At 41.5% G+C, this 23,817-nt stretch overlaps 1 protein-coding gene across 2 annotated transcripts in view; it reads right to left on the bottom strand.

Moving 5' to 3' along the window:
- Nucleotides 1-12,295: 12,295 nt before the first annotated feature.
- The window catches only part of LOC114028505 (ER membrane protein complex subunit 1-like), a 34,439-nt gene continuing 22,917 nt past the window's right edge, over nucleotides 12,296-23,817 (bottom strand). For both annotated transcript variants that reach the window (XM_027842768.1, XM_027842769.1), the window contains 7 exons: nucleotides 23,447-23,566; nucleotides 19,732-19,869; nucleotides 18,607-18,780; nucleotides 17,952-18,162; nucleotides 15,681-15,765; nucleotides 13,106-13,235; nucleotides 12,296-12,958 (listed from right to left, as the gene is read on the bottom strand). In XM_027842768.1, coding sequence (XP_027698569.1) covers nucleotides 12,779-12,958; nucleotides 13,106-13,235; nucleotides 15,681-15,765; nucleotides 17,952-18,162; nucleotides 18,607-18,780; nucleotides 19,732-19,869; nucleotides 23,447-23,566 — 1,038 coding nt within the window. In that variant the 3' untranslated portion in view covers nucleotides 12,296-12,778. The remainder of the gene's footprint in view (nucleotides 12,959-13,105; nucleotides 13,236-15,680; nucleotides 15,766-17,951; nucleotides 18,163-18,606; nucleotides 18,781-19,731; nucleotides 19,870-23,446; nucleotides 23,567-23,817) is intronic.

The following is a 23,817-nucleotide window of genomic DNA, read 5'->3' as shown; positions in this document are numbered from 1 at the left end:
CAGGACGTGTTACTGCAATAAATCATCTCACGGGCCTCGCCTTCTTTCCTTTTATTTTCTTTATTTTTGTTTCAATTTTTTTTTTTACAAGGGACTTTATATAAAGAATTTTTTTCCTGTCCTCGGAGGCAGCTTTCAAATGTTTTATTCACTCTTTTGGATGTACTATAAATAAGTGTTTCCACTATGGAAAAGAATATTATGAGCGCAGTACATGTGACTGGGAATGGGTTTGCTGAAGACATCTTCGAAAGGATAAAAGCTTAGAAAACAACCTGTAATCAAATGAATGACTAAAAATAAAAAAGCTTCACTCCCAAAGGATTTGAAGTATCTCCATATTACATAGGACTTCCCACATCACTTACCATTATTCCCACTTAAGGCATCTCAGGATAATTAGAATTGTAGACTGGTTTTAGGCAAGGCCCAGGTTCAGAAGTCTGGGGATATTATTCAGCTAGAAGGTCACAAGAGTCAGAACCTCAGCTAGCACAACCTTAATCCAGCCTTAAAAGTAGTCACTTATCTGCTACAATTATATTTACAAATTAGGCTAGTTTTGAAGCACTAAAAGATAGTTTGTTGCTTTGGGAAGGGGGGGTGGAGTAGGGAACAAAATAGAGACTTGACAGTAAGCTAAGTAACATTTTAATGCTTTTAGAGCCTACGAGGAAGTAAGGATTTCTGGTTGTCCTGCATTTCCCCTCCTTGTCTCTGCTTGTGTCTACACTCCCATGAAGTTCATTCAGAAGCACTAGAGGTTAATTCTGGAAATGGAAAGTTAGGCAACTTAAAGCATATTGTTCTATGGCTATGAAGTTATTCCATCGCTTTGGACAACATAGGGGTCAAGAGAACACTAGAGCTAATAAGAAACTTGATTGACTTAAAAAAAAAAAAGCCAAGAATTCTCTTAGAGTTCTGACAAACAATGTGGGGCTCAGGCTTGTGGTCAACTTTAACAAGGTGATAAGTTTTTCTGAGACTTGATATGACCCCTTCCATGAATCCTCAGTGTTCACAAAACAGACTAGATAGGAAAAAATGGAAAGCCCCATCATAGTAAGTAGATGAAAGTTTGGGCAACTTGTCTAGTAAGAGAATAACCCCAGAGAACGTGGTGAGCCCTTCAATGACATTTCACTACAACCACCTGTGTGCCAGAGGAGAGCTATTCAGATTCCTTTGTGATCGGAAGGGATGGACAGCCAGCAAAGTTATAAAAAGAAAGAATTTACAATTGTAGAGATTTGAGCCAGGTAATAATTCAGAAGGTGATGTTTTAAACAAAAACAACACTGCTATAACCCACCAGCTATGCCTTGGACTGAGGTCAATCATTACATGTTTACTATTTTCTATTTTTAATTTTTCTCTGTCATGTTTATATGTGTTGCTATAGCCTCCTACCTGTTCATTGTGGTTTGTTTGTTTTTTCTTTTGCTGTTTCACATTTATTTGCTTATGTACTGAAGGTATCCATGTGCAATCACTGTGTTTGTGTGATAATGCTGCTCATGTAATTTAGATATCTAATCATGGAGGCAATCTGTCAAGTGATGCTTTTCTGTGCTTATTTCAAGTAATTTTAATGTGGATGGATGTTATAAAAACGTAGAATATAGCTGAATGTTATATAAATGTAGGATAGTTACTAATGATGAGATAATCATTCTGGATGAATTGGCTGTTAATGACATGAAACTTGGCTTCAAGTTCTAACTGAAACTGTGACCTTAGGTAAATCATTTTATTTATTTCGGTCAAGGGTACCACCAGCCTTCCAGTCACCCAGGCTCACAACCTGGGTGTCATCCTCAAGTCAGTCCATTGCTAAGTCTTGTCAAGTCTACCTTCTCAACATCTGTCACATAGAACCCTTTATCACTTCTCAAAGAAGAGGTCTCACTGCCACCACCTGGTGTAGACCCCTCATCATTTCACACCTGCACTTTTGCAATAGCTTTCTGGTTGGTCTTCCTGACATCCAGCCTCTACTCAGCTACCAAAGTGATCTTCCTCAAGTACAGGCTGGAGCAGGTGTGTGTCAGACACACACACACACACACACACACAGTCAATAAACTCCATAGGCTCCCTTTTATCTCCAGGATCAATCCTCTGTTTAGCTTTTAAAGCCCTTTCTAACCTCATGCCTTCCTACCTTTCCAGTTTTATTATATCTTCCTTGCCTTCACAATTGCCACAGTCCAGTGACATAAGCCTTGCTGTTCCTTACACAAAACACTCCATCTCCAGACCGTGCATTTTCATAGGCTGTCCCATTTGTCTGGAATGTTCTCCCTCTTCATCTCTAATTCCTGGCTCCAAGTTTCAGCCAGAATCTCTCTACAACAATCTTTCTCCAATCCTCTTTAATGCTAGTGCCGTCTCTCTCAGATTATTTCCAGTTTATCCTGTACATACCTTTTGTATGCATAGTTTGTATGTTTTACCCATTAAATTGTGAGCAGCTTGAGGTCAGGGACTGGTTTTGACTTTGTATCCCCGGTTTTTAAGCACAGTGCCTGCCACACAGGCACTTAGTAAATACTTGTTTATTGGACCTAACTTTTAAGAACTAAACAGGAGTTTACATTGGGTTCCAAGGTCACCGGTGTTTATTGAATGGGAAAGTGACACTGTCAGAAATGTGCTTGAGGAAAATTATTTTGACAGCTCTGTGGAGAATGGACCATACCTGAAGAAAGGAGACCAGCTTAGGAGGCTGTTGGAGCAGTCCAGCCAAGAGGTAGTGAGGTAAAATAGTAAACATGTGAGTTGAGAGAAGGTGTTAGATGCAAGAGATTGATATGAAGGTAGAAATGATTAGCTTTGACAAATGATTGTCAAATTTATATTTGTGAAAAAAGGAAGAGATGGGGGGGCAAGTAAGGGATAACACTGAGGTTTCTGGGAATGAGGAGGTATAAGCATTTAAATAGCATTGGTAAGTGCCCAGGGTGTGTGGGTGTTCAGGAGGACCAGCACCTCTGCTGTGAGAGCTGCCCAACCCTTCTCAAGGCTGCTCATCCACCTTTGGTATCCACCTGACACTCAGCTCTCACCTGTGGCTCCAAGAAGCTGTAGCATGAGCAGTGGCCACCCCCAGTAAACTGTCTCATTAGATAGACTAAACCAGGTTGAGGGTAACAGGCAGGCCTGAAACCCATTGCTGAGGGAGGGTGGGGTGTCTACCCCAAGCATGTGAAGACTTCCCCAGGCAGAATGGGCAGATGAGAACAATTTGTTCCAGTGGCCATGAAGGCAGCTGAAGCAGGTGCTGTGGAGCACTTACAGCTTCGTCAGACATTGTAGATACCAAGGTCATCTACTGCATACCAGGCCATCAAGAGTCATTCTGACTTTTGTCTTGCCATTGGACTTCTATAACTCAGGAAGCGAGAGTGAGGCTGACGACTTTGTGCAACTCTACCTCACTTAAATCTAATTCACATATGAATCAAGACATTAATTACCCTGTGATGTCATTGGTCCTTTTTGAAAATGAAGGACAAAGAATAAAAACAATTGGCCTGAAGTTACCAGGCCACCAGTCTGGTGATGATTTTACTTCCTACTGCATGCTTAATGAATTCAAGCAATGTTTATAAAGCAATACAGGGATGTGCTGGTAAATGATTTACAACCAGGCTTTCCAGAAAGAAAGAAAAAATGTATGAACATGCACTTTTAAATTTAATCTGCGTTATTGATACTTCTTAAGTCTAGTCAACAAAGCAAATCCAGCCCTGATATGTAATGATTACTGATTTTTCAGGTGTAAATGCTCACATTGAAAATTTTTCAGCTCTCAGGAGCCAGTTCCAGCTGAGTCCTGCAAACCCTTGGATGTAGAAGGATAATTTAAGGAGATGGCAAAATCTTAATGAAGTTTCTTTTTAAAGGATGGGGAAGATTTGGATATGTTTGAAAGCAGTAGGAAAGGAACCAATAAATAGGGAGAAGGTGATGATTGCGGGGGGGGGGATATTTGAGGGTTCAACTTGTTGGAAAAGAAGGGAGGGAATCAGGGGCATTATGTGGAGAAGTTGGCCTGTTAGAGGAGTAAGGTTACTTTATTAAAGACTGAGGGAAGTTAAGAGAGAGTAAAGGAGGATGTCAAGGGATTTTGAGATCAAGAGAAAGGTGAGAAGAAGGAGCTCTAGGGGAATAGCCTCATGTTTTCTCAATAAAGTAAGAAGTAAGGTCCTCAGTTGAAAGAATAAGGGCTGGGAGAGGCTTGAGGAGAAAAAAAAAGTTGGGAATAGCTTTTGTGGTCCATTGATATGGGATCAATCAGTAATAAAAAGATTGCCTTGCAGCAAAGAGAGCCCAGTTGAAACTGGATAACATGAATTTATAGTTTGCTTAGTCATTATGGCATTATCACTTTCTCCAGCTCAGTTCAGCAGTATATGAGTAGGAGTGGAGGAGGTAGATGATGGGAGTACATCAGGGCTAGAGTTGGCAAGAGCTAAATGATAGGACAAGAAGCTGAGAGATTCTTGAGGAGTTGACAGTATAAAGTTGAAGAGGTTAACTAAAATCATGATTGAGAAAGTAGGAAAATAAAGTCACAACCAGGGTAACATGAGAAAGTACTAAGCAATAGAGGGATTGACATTTGTGATAAGGAAGAATAGATTTAGGACAGATGAAATGGAATGATATGAGGTTTAGAGTCAGAGGAATGTCAGCGTTTTCCGTTAAGGATAACAAACATATGCTTACTGGTGAGTTCCAGGTGTATCTGACTGAGGTGGAATGAAGGAATGGGTCATAGAATGCACTTAAGGAAATTGAAGATTTCAGGCTAATTTGATATGAAATAAAATACTTTTTCCCAGTCATTGGATGAATGAAATGATGCTGCACAGAAAATGTTTTGGGATTGGCTAAAGAGATTCAGTCACATCATATGAATTTGGGATAAAAGAGTAAGCAGGTTCAGAATTCAGGATTCAAATGCCTGGTCAGCTCATTGGGGAAAGCCATTCCAACCAAGCCCCTGACAGGTAAATGTTTAGGGGAAGGAGAAGAACTCTTATCTCATCCCCCTACCCCTTGACCAGAGGAAATCCTTGCAGACTTCAAAAGGTCTGCCCCATGGGAGTTCTAGCAGTCTCTTTGAAACAGCAGATGGCAACTTCCAAGTCAGGAGCTGAGAACAATTAGACGCACTTAAGACAGGCAATTTCAGAATGGTACAAGGAGCAAACTACCCATGCCTGAGAGAAGAAAAGGACGTCGGGAGCTGTTACCCCTTTGTCACCCCCTGTGCTCAAAACTGGAGCCCACTTTTCCCTGAGCTCTGTGTACTTTCAGAGAACTGTGCCCCTGGTTTAGAAGGACATTTTGTACCAACTGTTGTTACTCCACCACCTTAGTAAATACCTATTTCTAAAAGCTAATTAAATCTGAATGGCTAATTGGTGTCAACTGGTAATAATTGGTAGAAGCATACCAGTGGGGGCTCAAGTCATACAGTAGTAGAAAAAACCTTAAAACCCCCTAGGATTACCCTAAAGTGCTGGGGATAACGAGTGGGGAGTAATAAACACTGCCTTTGGGACCTTAGCTTGCCCATTCTAGTAGGAGTTGGGGATGGTAGCCCCAGAGTATGTGCTAGGCTGGTAGAGCAGTAAATAAGCCTCCCTGAATCAGCCACTTCCAGAAATTTCAAAATGCCATTGTTCTTTCCATCATTTTCTCCCCCAGGTGAGTTAAAATTCTAAGATCAAGCTCTCAATTCTGAACTTTTGTAAAAAGAGAACTGTTTTTCTTTAGAAAAGAAATTCAATCAGGCTAATCCTTGAATTTTATCACTGAACGGTTGTCAGAGATTATCTCAAAGCTTTCTGCCTTTCCTGCCCCAGGGAAGGAAGCCCTTGATTTAAGACTTTCTTTAAAAGTGTAGATTTGACTGACTTAAAAAGCGAATGAGATCTAACTTCAAAGCTGTGAAATTTTGACAATAAATGAGGAAATTGGTTGTGTTGGTGGGAGGAAGGAATAGGGCTAGTTTTCATGTTAAATTGGCACTAGTGAGTCCAGCAATTCTAACTGGAAGAAGCAGACCCACTGGTAAAGAGTGCCCTATAAGGCTAGGGTGTCACCTTCGAAGCCTAACCCATCATCATGAGATAGCATAGCAAGGTTCCTGGGCACAGGAATTCAAGCTCCTTTCTGGGAGCTCTCCTACCACTTTGTTTGGATCTCTCCCTTGTGTTTAAATTTGTATTGTAGTTATTTGGACAAATGTCATAAATACTTTGAAGGCAAAATGCTTATTCATCTTTATACCTCTTCCAAATAAGAACTCACTGTTTCATGACAGGAAATGTTTACTGATGTGGTAATCATTCCTGACTTGTCTGAATTGTTAAAACATGAACTTTGGTAGAACAAAGTTCAAAATTAACACAAAACAAGAATCATAAAACTCTGATAAAGATATGGCATGCAATTAAAACAGTTCCAATCTGATCTATTTAAACTAGTTGACACCCAAAAAATAGTCAAGGAAACCAACATCACTTACAGTTTTACAGGAAAAGGGACTGGATTTATGACGTCATTGACACAGGAAGTGCCCTCTACCGGTGCAAATCTGCATCTTGGTTTTAGAGAGTTGCCCTGAGAGGTTGCCTACAATCCCACAATGTGTGTCAGAGGCAGGATTTGAAACTAGGTCTTCGTGGCTTCAAAATCAATTATGTACTATTCCATGCTGCCCCTCAGCAATTTTATACTTGAGTTTAAGCAGCACAAAGCTCCATAATGAGGAGACCAAAATTGAAACTTAAATTAGTCTTATGTAGAGGAAGGAGCACTAAGCCTAGAAGTTAGAGGATCTGTTACTGCCATCTGTGTCACTCCTTGCCCATGTGACCTTGTACAAGTCATTTAATCTCTGTCTGCTTCATTTTCCCTGTCTGTAAATGAGGGCATTGTAAATGAGGTGACATAAAGGTTCCTCCCAGCTCTATATTTGTGATTCTTGCCCAACATAAAGATGTGGCATCCAAGAGTAACCCTCATTGAAAATGCAAAACTCATAAAATCATAGAGAGTGGTGAAAGATTAGGAGCAGTATTGCCTCATAAAAGAAAGGAAAAGTGAGGAGAAACAAATTTTAAAAGTTTAGTTGAGATAGCCAAGCTAAGCCATCCCAAGCAGTCACCCAAGATAAAGTAGGTGTAGATGGGTTGCAGTTAGATTGTAGACAGGGATACCCACATCTCCATGATGACATCCATTAGAGTATCTAGGCCAACCAAGCACAAGGTCTCATAGTAGAACATTTCATAAGTGTGTGCTTTCAGTAAGTATATCATCGTATTTTAAGGTACAGCATCCATTACTCCTAAGAATTACTTTATAGATCCACCTTATCAATATGAGCTACTATTAGTAAGCTGCTCAAGTAAAGAAACTGAGTTTTCCTTTTGTTTTTTCTCAGCTCGAAGGAGAAATCTCAATTACCAAATATTTTACTGAATGAGTTTGTACCCTGATAGGACTCTACTATGGTTGGAAGAGGAAAGAGATGGGAAGGTCATCATTCTTCTTGACCTCCCTGCAGACTTTGACACTGTTGATCCCACCTTTTTCCTTAATACCCTCTTTTCTCTAGGTTTTTGGGACGCTACTCTCTCCTGGTGACTAACTGGGTTCACCACAAATTTATGTTGCATAACCTTGCCTGGACCCTCCCTGTCATGAGGCAATCTTTTTATACCTCCCTAATTAACTTTCTGTCCTACTAACCACAGCAGCTCTTCCAAACCATTTTGTCCCTCCTCAAACCCCCCATGGTTTCCCTCCCCCAACCCCAGTAGAGAAACTTGCCTTATATTTTACTGAAAAAATTGAAGCCATTCCCTGAGAACTCCCTTTTCTCCCTTCCTCCTAATCTCTCATAACCCAGATGCCTTCTGCGGCCACTCTCTTTTTTACCTCTGTCTCACATGAAGTGGCCCCTCTCCCTGCCAAGGCTAACTTCTCCCACACATTGCCTCTCCTGTCATCCTCACTTTCACTTATCTTCAATCTCTTTCTATCTTCCCTACTGCCTTCCAACATGCCCATATCTCCTTCATCCTCAAAAGATGCTTACTTGATCCATCCATCCCTGCTAGGTGCTTCCACTTCATTCCCCCTCACTCCTAATTCTGTTATTCAAGTGAAAGTGCTCTCTCCAAAGTTACCAATGATCTCTTAATTGCCAAATCTAACGACTTTTTCTCAATCCCTTCCTTGATTTCTCTACAGTCTTGGACACTACTAATCTCCTCTCCATACAACTCTTTTCTAAGTTTTCAGGACATTGTTCTCTTCAGTCCTCCTCTCTTACCATTCCTCAGTCTCCTTTGCTGGATCTGCTTGTGGGTGTCCTGAAGGGCTCTGTCCTGAGCTCTCTTCCCTTCTCCCTCTATACTATTTCACTTCTTGATCTCATAGCTCTTTTTGTTGTTGTTCAGTTGTTTTCAGTTCTATCCAACTTGGTGCCTGGTACATAGTAGGAGTTTAATGTCTATTGACAGACTGAACTTAGTGGCAGTCAGAACTCAAACCCAGCTCTTCTGGTTCCAAGAGTGGGTCACCAACTGCACTGTAACGCACTACTCCAGGTTCATCTACACATTTCTGGAGAGATTCTGGACATCTGAGTCTTCCTACCACATCTTATTTATAGTTGACCTGGAGCACTAGCTTCTAATAGTTTGTAAATATCCTGCAGGAGCACATCCAAGGACTGGGCAATGACTTCACTAGACTGATAGCCAGAGGGGTAAAAATACTCACTTTAAGTTTAGAAAAGCCCTGCTTTGGCCATCATGTTACAGGAAACATAGAAAAAGATCTCATTAGCCACTGCAAGACTTGAAAAGATTCAGTGCTATCTTTATTAGTTTCTTAAAAACATTTCCATTTAATTTCAAAGTACTTTCAAGGCAATTGTAAGAATAAATTATAAACAGGCTCAATTTGTGCTTCCGGCACCCAACAAAAGGCATTTATGACCCAAATCTAAGCTAGATCTTAAGCTTGGTCAGGTTCTATCAAATTAGAAAGGTGCAGCAGCCAGCTGGTAGAGGATAAATTATCTGAGGACTAGGCTAGCTCAGTTCCCAGGGGCTCGCTGCCAGAAGATTGATAACCAGATGAAATTGTTTGGCCACAGAAATTCAAAAACTAATATCTGCTGAGGGACTAGTATCAGTGAAAACCCAAAAGCCTTGCAGTAAATGAAGGGCCAAAGGAGGGGGCAGTTTGGGAGGCACGGAAGTTCTTCAGATCTTCACAACTTTACCTTGCTTTAATTACAGAAAGTAGGGCACAACATTTGACATCTAGTCATAAGGTAGGTTTGCCACAGCTTTAAAAAAAAAACAACCACCTATAAATGCCATAAGATCGTTTATTGGCATTATTCCACATTATTTTAGCAAATGAGATGAAGTCCTAACTTGTAAGTGGTGGCATGCATCATATTCTTATCAATCTTGACAGAAGCAACAAAAATGAAGGCTTACCAGCATCTACCACGTTATCCAAGACAGGACATTTACTTTCATATTAGCAAAGAAACGAAGTAACACTTGGAAAACATAGTCATCGCATTCCAAAACATGGTTATGAATAGACGCTTAACAGTCTTTCACATTTATATAGGGTCTTAAGAGTTTACAGCTTTTCTTCACAACAACCCTGTGGGGTGGATGACACAAGTATCATTTCTCATTTTATAGGTGAGGTAATTGAAGCTTGGAGATAATAACTAACTTCTCTAGGGCCATACAGCTAAATAATGTGTCAGAATAGGTCTAATAACTCCATTTATGTCACACTGGCAGATGTCAGAAAACCTTTAAATGTGATAGTATCATAAACAGAACAGATTGTCTACTAGCACTCAGATACCAAAAAGACTTTTAAGTAATCTAGAAGAGGACTTTCTAATTATGAAAAAATGCAAATCAAGGAAAATGTCCCAGAGGTAAATAATGATTTTTATAAGGAACCTAAGAAACACATAAATGTTAAATTTATAAGGCCCAGATAATTTGAATTAATGCAAATGTATATATGAAAGAATTGCTAGAAAAATAGGGAATATTCAACTTCATGCTGTGGGTGACATTTCCACATTTGCTACTGTGGTGTGAATATTTTTCTCATTTTGTCATTTTAACATCAGAATTTGGCAATAAATGAATTTGAAGAAAAAAAAATTTTGAGTTAAGTCTGCAGGCAAGGACAGAAAATGAGCCACATAAATACATTATGAAGTGAGGGCAGAGCACTCAGACTTGAAATCGTGTCCCAAGCAGCCACTAGTCCATCTTGGAGCATCAAAGAACTAGTCTTTAAATTGATGGCCTTGTGGTCAAATATAGTGGAGCTACCATTTTGGCAGACTGATGGGAGAAACTATAGATTTTTAAAAAGGCTCGTTTTATCACATGGTCCAGCTCTAAGATAATTGTTTTTGGATCTGAGTGCTTCAGGATGTTAAATCTGTCATTGGAATTAGAGGATCTTATGGACCAATTTAAGTATTACTAAATTCATTAGAAAAAGTACCTGAAGTCTGAATTCCTTGAGATGTCACCCAGGCCTCGTTTCCTCTCTTACTATTCCTCTAAAAAACACAGGGCAGCACAGGAGTGAATTCTGCACATTTCTCACCCAGCTCACTTTGAATGTAATGCACCTTAGATCAAGGAGAATAGACCTTTATCTTGTTTTCCTTCCAAGTATTAATCCATTCATTGAAAATTAATTTTTGAAAATATTTTTAATTAAGAAAATATAATGATCTGGTTAGACCTGCTTCTCTGACCACATGAGATAAACATCCTATGCACAGAATCTGCCCCAGTGCTTCAAAACTTTTAAATTGACACCTTTTCTTACAAACATTACAGTTCAGTTAACAATGGTCTTCACTTCCTCAGAGGAAATCTCTTTTCTTCTGTTCTATGTATTCCTGCGTTGATGAAGAAGATGTACTCATTTTATTAAAGGCACCTTCACCAACCAAAGAAAGACACATACCAGGGTTAGGCAAGCAATCACTTTTATTCAGAGACCTGTGCAGGGTACCATCGCTTTCACCAAAGGGCTGTATTAGCAAATTTGGCCTAAAGGCAAATTTACCCAAACTCACAGTAGTACAAGGGCACAATTATTGGGACTCTTTTAGGCAGCAATGTCAACTGCCTGAGGACATAGGAGTCCAGGAAATTGGTCTGTTTCCCTAATGTGATAGTGCTTCCTTTCTTCAGAAGCCAGACAGATGGGAACAGTAAACAATGTTAAAATCTCTGGAAAAGGGGAATGACAAACTCAATCAATTATCTATTATCCCAAGTGCTAATTAAACTTATATCCAGCACTGAAAATAAATAATGGAATCTCTCCACATGCGCACATGCATCATTCTTCACCTAGGATAACAGGATTTAGGGTTGGAAGGGCCTTTAGAGATAATCTATGGCCACCCTCCCCCACTACCCCAATTTGGTAGCTAAGGATACTGAGGCTCAGAAAGGGGAAAATAACTTGCCAAAGATTAGAGGGCTAATAAGCAGTAGAGCCAAAATTCAAACCCAAGTCCTGAAATGTCAAATCCAAGTCGTTGTAATCCAGCTGACTAAAGCATCCTCTGGGTGAGATGAAGAAATGTGAGATAGCTTTAAAGGGGCAAGAATCATTTCTTCTCTGAAATCACAAGTACCAGACAATTCAGGGGGCTTCCAGAAGTGTCCCTTAGGATACAGTTCCAAAGAGCTGCTACATGCCTGGTATCTACTTGTGTCTGATATTTCAAAAGAAAGACTGTATGGTTAAACCACAATAAATAAATTGGAACATTGGCTAAGTAATAATTCGTACTATGGATGTTTCCCCAATTTGGACTGCTAGGAGGGAAGAAAGAGACTAGGATAGTCCCATAAAGGCAACATCTATAAGCTACCTCCCCTATGCACTTACAGTGCTAATGTTTTGTATTACAATTGAAGTTAAAATAGGTGAGTTCAACTTTTAAGGTGGGAAAAGTCAGGAGAGCCAGGGGTGGAGGGGAGGTGGAGGGGGAGAGGGGCAGGGGGAGTGTCAAGCTGGTAATAATTTAAAAATGAATTTTATATAGTACTCTAAAGTTTACAAAGCACTTTCCATATATTATCTCATTTGAGCCTCACAACAACCCTGTGAGGTAGGTACTAGAGGTATTATTAGCATCCCCATTTTACAGATAGGAAATTGAGAAAATGTTAAGTGACTTCCCCACGGTCACAAAGCTAGTAGAAGGTGGGTGTGAAATGACAAGTCCAGTATTCTATCCATTATGCTGGCCAGGCTGACTCTCAGAAACTAGAAATTAATCCTCAGAGCATTACTCTCCCAACCCCACTCACCACCCACCCACCCTAATCCCATGAGTAAAATCTGGAAGAAGGAAAAAAAAGCCCAAAGGGTTTTAAAGAGTTTGGAAACAATGGGGGTGAGGGAAATCCACAAAAGTTTTTCCAGACTTTCAGTACAGGTAGTAAGTCTTAAGTCCACTGTGAGATGCCAAGTCATGTCTCCTGGAGTTCATCACAGAAATCCACCTCCTCCTTGGATAGAACCCTGGCTGAGCTGAGCTTTCTAGGCATTTCCCAATACACTTCCTTGCCAGTCTGTCAAATCACATTGGTGGATTCTGGCCTTCATGACACCCCTCCTCAATGTTCTTTCTGAGGACATGACGTGTCTTTCTTTACCGCCAAGCACGATTCAGAAGCTTCACTTGGGCCAGTCTCTTTGTGATCATGGTGGCAAAGACCAAGCCAAAGAGGACACTGCTGATCAATACATAGTCATAGTCGTCTTTCAAGACATCAAACTGTTTGGATGGGTAGACTCGGGTCTGGTAAATGTCTAGCCCATATGCCACAACCTGGAGAACCAAAGAGAACCCAAACCAATTAAGAACAAAAAAATCATTCCATGTTTACAGTCTTAGCAGGGCCAGGGACCATGGGTCAGAATCATAACAATGAACAAACTGCCCCCAAAGCAGTCCTAAAAAAGAGGCTGTACTCACCAGACAGGTAGACTCCAGGCCAGAAGGAGCAGTATAGATGCCTCTCATTCTGGAGATGGTCTGATTGTAATTGATGAACCTCTCTGCATGGATCTGTACATCTGGAGAATATGGGATCAAGTTCTCCTCTCTGCAAAGCATCAAAGTAAAGTCAGGATAACACCGAAAACCTCCACCCAATCCAAATAACTCTCCCAAGGCCATGGAACAGCCAAATCCTCCAGTCTTGGTCTAGCTTGCATTAAGCATTCAAGGGTAACCTCCAGCCTTGATTTCTCCCCTAAAGTGCTAGTTCCACAAGTCTGAATTCCTTCCAGATAGTTTTCCCTGGCTGTCCCACCTACTCTCCAAGCTCACTCATTTTCCATTTTAAAATCTACACCACCACCCCCACTTATGTCAACGGCACCAAGATTCTACCAGTGAGTGTGTCAGCCAGGTTCAGAACTTCAGGCTCTTGTTTTTTATTATTAACCCTGAGCTCCAAATTCCTGTCAATACCACCCCCTTTTCTTTTCTTTTTTTTCTTTTTCTTTTTGGTGAGGGCAATTGGGGTTAAGTGACTTGCCCGGAGTCACACAGCTAGTGCGTGTTACGGGTCTCAGGTCGGATTTGAACTCAGGTCCTCCTGACTCCAGTGCTGGTGCTCTATCCACTCCACCCCCTTTTCAAAAAGCTCTTCCAACCCCTTCCCCTTCTCTTCTACAGCTACTACCTAGTGGGCACACTCATTTCCACTCTTCTGAAGTACCAGAATAGCTTTCTCACTGGTCTCCCTACTCCAGATCTCTTCCCTGTCCGGTCTTACCTCACAGCCACCAAAATAATCTCATTTATGTACAAGTCTGACCAAGTTCCATCCTTTAATCAGAAACCTTCTTTGGCTGCCCTGTTGCCTACAGGATAAAATTCCACCTCCTTACCTGTTCTGGCACTTATGGCCTTCAACAATTTGTTTGAAACATACCTGTTCAGACTTATTTCACACTTCTCACTCAAAGTTCCCCCACTCCTTTTTTAAAGCCCAGCCAGCCAACCCTTTTGTCCCTCCTTCTTCCACCTGTTTGTTTGGTTTTTTTTTGCATAGACCATCCCCAAAACATGGAGCATGCTCCCTCTTCCTGTCTGCATATTGAAAGCTTTCTCTTCCTTCAGGAGCAGCTCAGGGACCACCTCTTCCATGAAGCCTTATGCTCACTCCAACTATACAGAGTCATGGATTCAGAGCTGGAAGGGACCTCCAAGGCTCGTTGGCTAATCCCTAATTCTGTAGATGGGAAAAGAACCAGGGAAGTTAAGGGAGTTGCCCAAGGTCACACAAACAGTAGTGGCAGAGGTAAGGTCCAAAACCAGAACTCTGCCTCCAAATCCAGCAGTCTTTCCATGGTACTATGCCGACTCTCACTCCTCAGAATTTTCCCAGAGAACTTTATCAGAATCTCTCTTCTGCTATCATCACATTCTGCTTCCCCTATTAGGCCTGGTCCTCATCCTCAAGGTTACATTATCATGTCCCATCATTGCATCCACAGGACCTAGCACATACAGTTCACATTTCTATGGCACATATCTAAGATTTATTCCAAACTTTCCTCAAATAACCCTTTGAACTAGGTGGTATGTTTTTATTCCCACTTTACAGATGAAGAAACTGAGACTCTGAGAGTGTTAGTGTGCCCAAGATCAAGAGCTAAACAGGTAAGCCAGAATTTGAAGCCATGTCTCCCGGTGCTAAATCTAGCATTCTTTCTATTGCACTGAGATGCCTCAGATAATAAGCAAGATTTTAAAAAATGTTTAGTGATTGAGATGCATTAATTTCAAGTGACAGGGACCTGAGGGAAACGAGCAGCCTGGGAAATAATATTCAGTTCTGCATGGGCAGAAAAATAAATAAAAATCAACAGCAGTTGGTTGGAGGAATAATGTTTATATCATCTGAAGTGAAGAAAATATTACACAAGTCACCGTGGGGCAGCTAGCATGATGAAACAGAAAGAACACTAGATTTACAGAAGGAAAAACCCATGTTTAAATCATGACTCTGATGCTTATTAGCTGTGTGTGAGATCCAGGACAAGTTAATTCACGTCTCTGGGTCATGGTTTGCTCATCTGTAACAGAGGAATAATAATACTTTCATTCCCTACCTCATAGGGCTTTTATTGAAAAAATCACTTTGTAAACCTATGGAAATGGGAGTTATAGAAACTACTACACCCATAGGCCAACACCTTCCTCCTTCCCTTTTTTCCCTCTGAAATACTCCCCAGCCCAATCTTTTCCCCTGAAAATCACATCATACCATTTTTTCTCTATTTTGAATCCATTCTCCCTCCTCTTTTTTTTAATCCTATAAACACCCTAGTTTTAGAATTTGCTGCTTCCCTTCAACCTGGACAAGCAGAATTTGGGGTGAATGTGAAAAGATACCCCAGAAATGGCATGTAAGTGCAATTTTATAGCTGACCAATTCCAGACCATAGGTGACCTACCTATGTGTAAGGGACTTCTACTAAAGTCAGTGTTTGCAAGTCAGGGCTCACTAAGGGTCCCATGGGTTTCCAGGTCTCACCTGCTTTGCTCTGTTGGGATCTCAGGACGTCGAGGATCTAGCAGGGCCTTCGGCAGAGAGAGAATTGCTCCTGAGGGTAGCCCAACTGCAGAGAAAACATACAAATGAAATGAGTGACTATTTTGATCGTTCTAGCATGGGTCTAGTTACAGAGTCTCCTAATGGAAATCTCTCATGGTTTGATGAAAATAGTTCAAAGAAGAAGAAATCCTAATGAACAGGGAGTAATATTAACTGCAGAAAAAAAGTCCTGCTGAACAGAAAAGTCCAGAAAACATTTGGATCCCTTGTCACCTTCTGCCCTTCCCCTCCCTGATCCCTGACCAGTCAGGAAAGGCTTTTGTCCATTAACCACTAAGAAATAGAGACCCACCCCCACCAGCCAGATGACTCCACATGTCCCTGCCTGGGCATAAGTGAGTATAAGTACCGATGGCCATGCACGACCCAAAACCTTTCATCTGCATCCATCTCATCAACAAGCCTCAGAAAGGGTGAGGATTTCAGCTGACGAATTGTGATTAACATCACTCTCTTCTCATACATCCAGAATAAAACAACATGCAATTCCTCTCCCTAAACCCAAGGTCCCAAATTTAGCAAGCCAACTCAACTTAAACTATTTGAGCCCTAACCCTAGAATTACATAATTAGGGCTGGAAAGAACCTCAGAAGGCATTGGGTGCAAATTAAACTGGGAAACAATAGGTCATTCCACTTCCACTTGAAGGTTAAGTGACAGGAAACTCACAACCTCCAAAGTGAACCCATCATACTTTCTGACAGCTCTGATTGTTAAAAAATTGTTTCTGTGATAAAGTAAAAATCTACCTTTCTGCAGCTTCTCCCCCTTGATGCTAGTTCTGCCCCTGGAGCTAGGCAATACAAGTCGAATCCTTTGTCCCCGGAACAGCCCTTCAAAAACTTGAAGAAGTTACATCAAGTCTCTGGACTTTGGTTTGTGATCACCCTATTTGCTGAGGTCAAAGGCCCTACTCATTTCTGTAGCCCACAAGGATGGGCTGAGCCAAGGTTGATTTCACAGTCAATTCTGTGAACTGAGTGAAAACTTAGATTCGAGAGGCAAACTACCTCATTTTAAAGGAAAAAGAAAAGAGCTGACCAGTTTCTGTAGGTTACAAAGCTAGCCTAAGGTTCTTTCTCTGATGCAAGAAAGCCTTTCCTAATAATTGCAATTAACACATATATGATGCTTTATAATTTACAAAGTGGTCCATCAGTTATGAACTGCTCTATTTGGAGAATAATTTGGAACTATGCCCACAGGGCTATAAAATTGTGTATGTCCTTTGACCTGGCAATACCACTACCAGGTGTGTAGCCCAAAGAGATAAAAGAAAAAGGGAAGGGACATGTGTACAAAAATATTGATAGCAGCTCTTTTTGTGGTGGCAGAGAGTTAGAAATTGAAGACATGCTCATCAATTGGGGAATGGCTGAGCAAGTTATGGTACATGATTTTGATAGAATGCTATTGTGCTATAAGAAATGATAAAAGGGATGGTCTCAGAAAAACCTGGCAAGACTTATATGAGCTGATGCAAAATGAAGTGAGCAGAACTAGGAAAACACTGGACACAGGAACAGTAATACTGTATGATGATCAACTGTGAATGACTTAGCTAATCTGATCAAGACAATGATCAAGACAGTGATCCAAGACAATTCCAAAGGACTCATGATGAAAGATGTTCTCTGCCTTCAGAGAGAAAACCGATGGAGTTTGAGTGCAGGTTGAAGCATACTTTTTTCACGTACTTATTTTTCTTGGGTTGTTTTGTTTTTGGCCACATAGCTAATATGGAAATATGTTTTACATGACTTCACATGTATAACTGATACATTGCTTCCCTTTTCAATGGGTGGGGGAGGGACTAGAGGGAAAGAGAGAATTTGAAATTCAGAATTTTTAAAAATGAATGTCAAAAGTAAAATTTTTTAAATAGTTAAAACAAACAAACAAACAAATTCTACCTTCTCACTTGAGCCCAACCTATAAGGAAAGTATGCAGGTAGTATTATCTCTTCTTTACAGATGTGAAAACTGAGAAAATAATAAAACTGAAATTCTAATCCAGGTCCCCTGACTCCCAAACTAGGAATCTATCCTTCATACTACAGATGCCTTTCACTGCCTCACTGTGTGGCCTGTACTGAACTCTGCAGGCAATGGATATTCTGTTCTGACCTTCTGTTTATTCCCTTAAAAGGGAATCAAGTTCCACCGGGGGCCTCTCCTAAGATACTCACTGAGTAAATGGCGACTGGTGATACCACGTTCTGTGATGGTGGCCTCCATGGCACTGATGGATGAGGGGAAGATATACGATTGCTGGAGAACCTGGGGGAGCTGAGGGCGATCCAGGGAGCTGAAGGCCGTGGCATTGTACTGCTCTGTCCCTTCATACAGCTCCAGCACAGTGAACTCATTACGGCGTGCCTTGGTGTTCCAATACTGGTACTACAAGAGAAGGAAAAAATGGTTTGTGATCTGAGGGGATGCCAGCCTGTTCCAAGGCTGCTGATTAACCCAACTGGTCAAGGAAAGTTGAAAAATATGGTACCCTGCTAAAAACAGAGATCAAGGAAGATAGGAAAAAAGTATAGCGCCCCCACTGCCCTGCCCTTTATACTATCTTTCTAAGTTTAAAGATGTAGAATGCTAGAAATCTAAGGGCTCCCAGTTAACCTAAGCCCCCTACAACTGTTAGGAAAAGGCTCTTCCCCAGGTCTCTGGGGCACGTGTTAAGAAGGAGTATGATTTATAGGTAACCAGAGAACAATTAGATAAGTGAATCACTGGGCTTTCAGAGGGAAAGAGAGACAGTGACCCATCCCTGAAGCCAGGGAGGCCTGCCTCCCATTTCTACAGTGAGAAATGCTCAGTGTGCCAGTCATTCCTTACCACCACCCAGTTTTCTGAATGTACAAGATGGACAGGTCCTTTGGCTTTCTTCTGTACCGAGGAATAGATGATGCGTCCTGTGACACCATCAATGAGGTAGATGCCAATAAAAGTGCGTTCATGGTGCAAATCTGTGCTCTCTGTCACCACAGCCAGAAGATTGGGGTTCAAACTCTAGAGGAGAGAGTAGAACAGAAGAGGCTCATGTCAAATCATTATGGGAACAACAGTCTTCATGATGAGGTAAGCTGAAGATGCTTCCCATTCCTCTGCTATAAAAAGCAGATGGGGACGAGATGTCCTGGTTCAGAAACAGGTGCCATATCAATACCACACTAAAATAACGCTAACACTAAAACAAGATATTCATCACTTTTCATGATCAAAGATGGTACTTGAGTAGGACTTTGCAGTGCCCTTGGGTCACTATAAACATCAATGATCATGGACAGCAGACGAAAGCAAGATGACCACAGAAAATGGCTTTTGCTACAGTTCCTTGGTCTTTTTTTTTTTTTCTGAGAGGCAACTGGGGTTAAGTGACTTGCTCAGGGTCACACAGCTAGTGTAAAGTGTCTTGTCTGAGACTGGATTTGAACTCAGGTCCTCCTGACTTCAGGGCAAGTGCTCTATCCACTGTGCCACCTGGCTGCCCCAGTCCCTTGGTCTTAATCCTAGCACCTGGTGCTGGGAATCCTTGCTCCTCTCCACTCCTCTCCAGTCTCAGATCGTCCAGAAGCTGCCATCCAATTCAACACTATCTTCAGTGCTCTCATGGGTACTCCCTCCCCTCCACTGAGGCAAATCACAATCCCTCTGTACTTAATAGAGAGTTGTGTAGACAAAAACATTAAGTCCCTTGGTGGCCCACTCTCTGATTCTAAGTGTCTCTGAACTTAGCTAGCAGCACAGGACCTTACACAGAGAGTAGTTACTTGTCATGGCTTATGTCCTACCAGCACAGCCTTTGAGGGCTGACAGCCATCCCCCTATCCCCTAAGGAGGAATCAGAAGAGGACTGAAATGTAGAGGACACAGCATGAGGGCCTTTGTCCTCCTCTCCTCACCACTGGTCAAAGCACTGGAGCACAAGTGTGGAGATGAGCACAGGTCAAAGAGGAGTACCTTATAGAGCACGCTGCGGTCGCCCATCACTCGGCCTTGCGAGTGCACATGCTCGCTGGTCCGCTTGCCCTTCACCATCACTATTCTCTGTACCTCGGGTGGGATGGTCAGCTCCCAGCTCAGCTCTGTTGTCAAATCCTGAGGCAGGGAAAAGGGAAAGTTAGTTTTTCACTCCTAGAAGGTCCACAAGTAGAAATGGTGCCTGTCAGGGGCAGAGTGCTGGAAGTCACCATGGCTTATGATGGTGGATCTCTGTGCTAGAAAAAGCAGGAATCAATTCAAAGAATTCCCCAAATGAGAGAAAATCCTCACTGAATCATCATTATTAGTAATAATAGCAAATAACAATAATAGCATATTTATATAATGCTTTACAGTTCCCTTCTGACATAAGTCTTATCACCGCCATCCTACAGATGGGGCAACTGAGGCTCTGAGAGACTGGCTGCCTTATTAAAGATGCCCCAGCTTGTAAGAATTTGATACAAGATTCAAACTCAGGTGTCTGACTTGAAGTCTAGCACTCTGTCTGCTACCCCACACAAATGAAGACCGTCATTTACTAACAGAACCTAAGTTCTTTTAGACCAGGTGTTTTTAGCCTGAGGTCTGTGCACTTGAATGGGAAAAAAAAATTACACATGTATTTCAATATAATCAGTTTCCTATCTAATCCTATCTATTTTATTTTATGTATTCAAAATTATTCTTATGGGAAGGGATCTGTAGGCTTTGCCCAACTGCCAAAGGGAGCCAGGACACAAAAACAGTTTGGAACTCTTGCTTTAACCAGAGGCCATGTCTTAGAATCAGAGCTAGAAGTCTTCAAGGCGGGCGAGTCCAGGCTCCATGAACTCTATAAGCTCTATGTCACAGAGTCTAAGTATATAATGATGACAACTGAGACTGAATAGCCCTGCCAAAAAGAGGGAAGAGACAGTGACAGACAGCAAGAACGGAAGGGAACAAGCATTTACAGAGCACCTACAATGTGCTGGGCTCTGTTCTAAGTGCTTCATGAACACCAGATCATTTGGGCCTTACTATAACCCTCAGGGTAGGTGTTATTATTATCCCCATTTTACAGTTGAGGAAACTAAGGCAAACAAAGGTTAAGTGACTTGCCCAGGGTTACACAGCTAGTGAGTGTACAAGGCAGAATTTGAACTCAGGTTTTCCTGACTCCAGGGCCAGCGCTCTGTCCATCAGCAGCTACCTCTTTGTGGGATATGATATACCACTGAGAAGGAATGAGAGACAGATAACTGACTTGTTCTCTATGTTCTGTCTCAATCCAATATTTGCATAGCTTGGGTCACTGAGCCTGACACGCTGCTACTGCTGCTGCTGAGGAGAATGTGAACTCCTGGGACTAGGCCAGGAACTGGCCATGTTGGTTTGGCCTCGTGTCCCCAGGAAATGGTGCAGCCCAGCCTGAAGCCTAGTGAGTGTTTGTGGAACCGGATCAGAGGACTGAAAGTTGGCATTCCACCAGTCCAACCTCTCTACAGATGAAGAGAGTAAGGCCCAGAGAAGATCAGTAACTTGCCCAAAGTCACAAAGGTCAAAAGGAACAGAGCTGGGATTTGAATCCAGGTCTTCTGACGTTTACTCGAGCGCTCATTCTCCTAGATCATGCCAGTCTCGTAGAATAATAGCTCAAAATTCCATACTATTAGTGTTAGTAACAATTACATAATTATATCACACTCTAAACTTGATAAAGCATCTCATACACATTTTTAGCTCATCTAATCCACACAGTGACCCTGAGTGACAGAGAGGGGCAACTGCGACCCCCTTTTATGGTTAAGGGATCTGATGTTCAAAGATGTTCACCTGCCCAGCGTCACACAGCATCTGAGGAAGGTGTCCACCCCAGGTCTCCCCACCGGCTCCGTCTGTTTTACTATGCCACATCTGAGCTCAACCATGGTCAATATGCCAGCCCTCTGTTACATTTCACTAACACTTAAGTGTCCTACCCACTGCCAACATTTTAACAGGTAAGACCTTAGGCTTACTTTGAAGGAAGAATACTCTGCTTTTCACATTACGATTCGCAGTGGGCCTTAAAGACAATGATCATAGACACCTTTGGTGTATACAGTTCTACTCCAGCAATCACTCCTCTGCAGTAGCTGGTTACTGGCACTGGGGCCTCCATTCATTCCAGCCCTGTGCTAATGAGGCCAAGACCTTGGGTTTGCTTCCCACGTACATCTAGAAGCTTTACTGTATCACAGACAAACCACACCCCTCACCTGGCCCTACAGTCTCACAAATCTTTGCTATAGCTATTCACAAAGGGGCCTAGGAAGGACAAGACAGTTGGTAGTGACTGATTAAAACACAGTAAAGGAAAAATTTGAAGAATACAAATAAACATGCAAAAACTTGTTATGAAATGATAAAGAGTTCAGCAAAATAAGGAAAAGACACTGAATACAATTGTACAGGGAGCTTTCAGTAATGTAATTATTTTGTGAGAATTAGTATCATACTAGTTTTCCAATCAAATCTGTTTGGACGTTAGAGTTTTGAGATTTACTCCCTATTTCATTTGTATTTGTGGAGAATGTTGATAAATTTATAAAAATTTTAAAAAGAAAGAGAACAGGATAAAGAATACAGCTGGACCATGCTAAGTCTAAGCCAACTCCTAAAAGTTAACTTGCCCCCCAGCCTCTCTCCAGCATGACAAAAGTTCTCATAGCTACTTTACTGGGAAGAGTAACACACTATAACAAGTTATTCAACAAGGACAGGGAAATAGTAGAATACATTGTGGGAAAAAATAATGTAGGAGACAATGTTTAAAAAGACAAACACTATAAAGAAACATGGAAAAACATATTAAGTAACGCAGAGAGAAGGCAACATTAAAAAAACAGCATAACAATACTATGTCTACACTTTAAAAAAAAAATCCTTTCTAAGCACAGACAAGAAAACAGGGAGGAACACAAAGAACGATAAAAATCACAATCATGTCACGCCTTCAGGTTTTCGGAGCACTTTCCAAAAATGACCACTGAGGGAGGTATTCCAAGTATTAGCTGTTTTATAAAAAAGGAAACTGAGGCCTGGAAGTCAAAAGACTTATCTACAGTCCCGCACAGTATCAGGGCAAGTATTAGAAATCAGGTCTCTTAATTTTAAGTTCAACCAAAAAAAAATTATTATTGTCATTAATTTTTTAAAGTTCATATTTTTATAAAAATAAATCACAATTATATAATTTGTTGGAGTTATGATCTTTATTTTGATTATTTGTTAGTTAGGTTTATGATCATTTTTTAAAATGGTTAAGTAGGTTAAAACTACACCTCAAAGCCTACACCCTCCTCATGTAGTGGAAAGTGTTATCTTTCTAGTGAAAGGTGACTCATTATTCCACCTCTAAACAGAATGCAACAGACCATTACTTCCCTGGACAGCAGGGAAGGAGTTCTCGAGACTCTAAATTCTGGCCCAGGCTGATGTCACTTTGAGTTTAAAAACCGCTGGTTAATTTGGCTCCCATCTCAGCCCATCAACACTGCAGACAAACAGACAAACACACACACACACACACACACACACACACACACACACACACACACACACACACACACACACACACACTCTCCCATCTCAGCCCATCAACGCTGCAGACAAACCCACCCACCCACCCACCACTGGGCTCTCCTCAACGGAGAGGGCTCCTTTCTACCTTGCGCAGCCTGAATCCAGACAGTCGGCCCCGTTCCGAATCTACAAGATAGAAGAAGATGGAAGACGCCATCTCTTGTAACTGACGCAGGACGTTACGGCTGGCCGGGAAAGCTGTGACCTGGGTGGAACAGAGCAGGGGAGAGCCAGAGCAATAAGGAAGGGGAAAAGCTCAGCATTCCCTATGTCCATTTCCTAGGGCTCATTATCATCTTCCCTTCAGGGATGCCCTTACTCATTAAGAATGAAATGTAGAAAGATTTAGGTAAAGTAATGCAATGTGAACAACAGCCACAGACACAGCTATTGTAGCTAATTAAATAACATTAAAAATAAGAATGATTAAAAACAGCAACAAAATGAGGGTAAGAG

Source organism: Vombatus ursinus, unplaced genomic scaffold (genome assembly GCF_900497805.2).
Source record: "Vombatus ursinus unplaced genomic scaffold, bare-nosed wombat genome assembly UNPS02014884.1, whole genome shotgun sequence".
In the NCBI taxonomy this organism is placed as follows: Eukaryota; Metazoa; Chordata; class Mammalia; order Diprotodontia; family Vombatidae; genus Vombatus; species Vombatus ursinus.
Note: the sequence above shows the minus strand (reverse complement) of the source record. Positions and strands in the feature narration are given on the sequence as shown.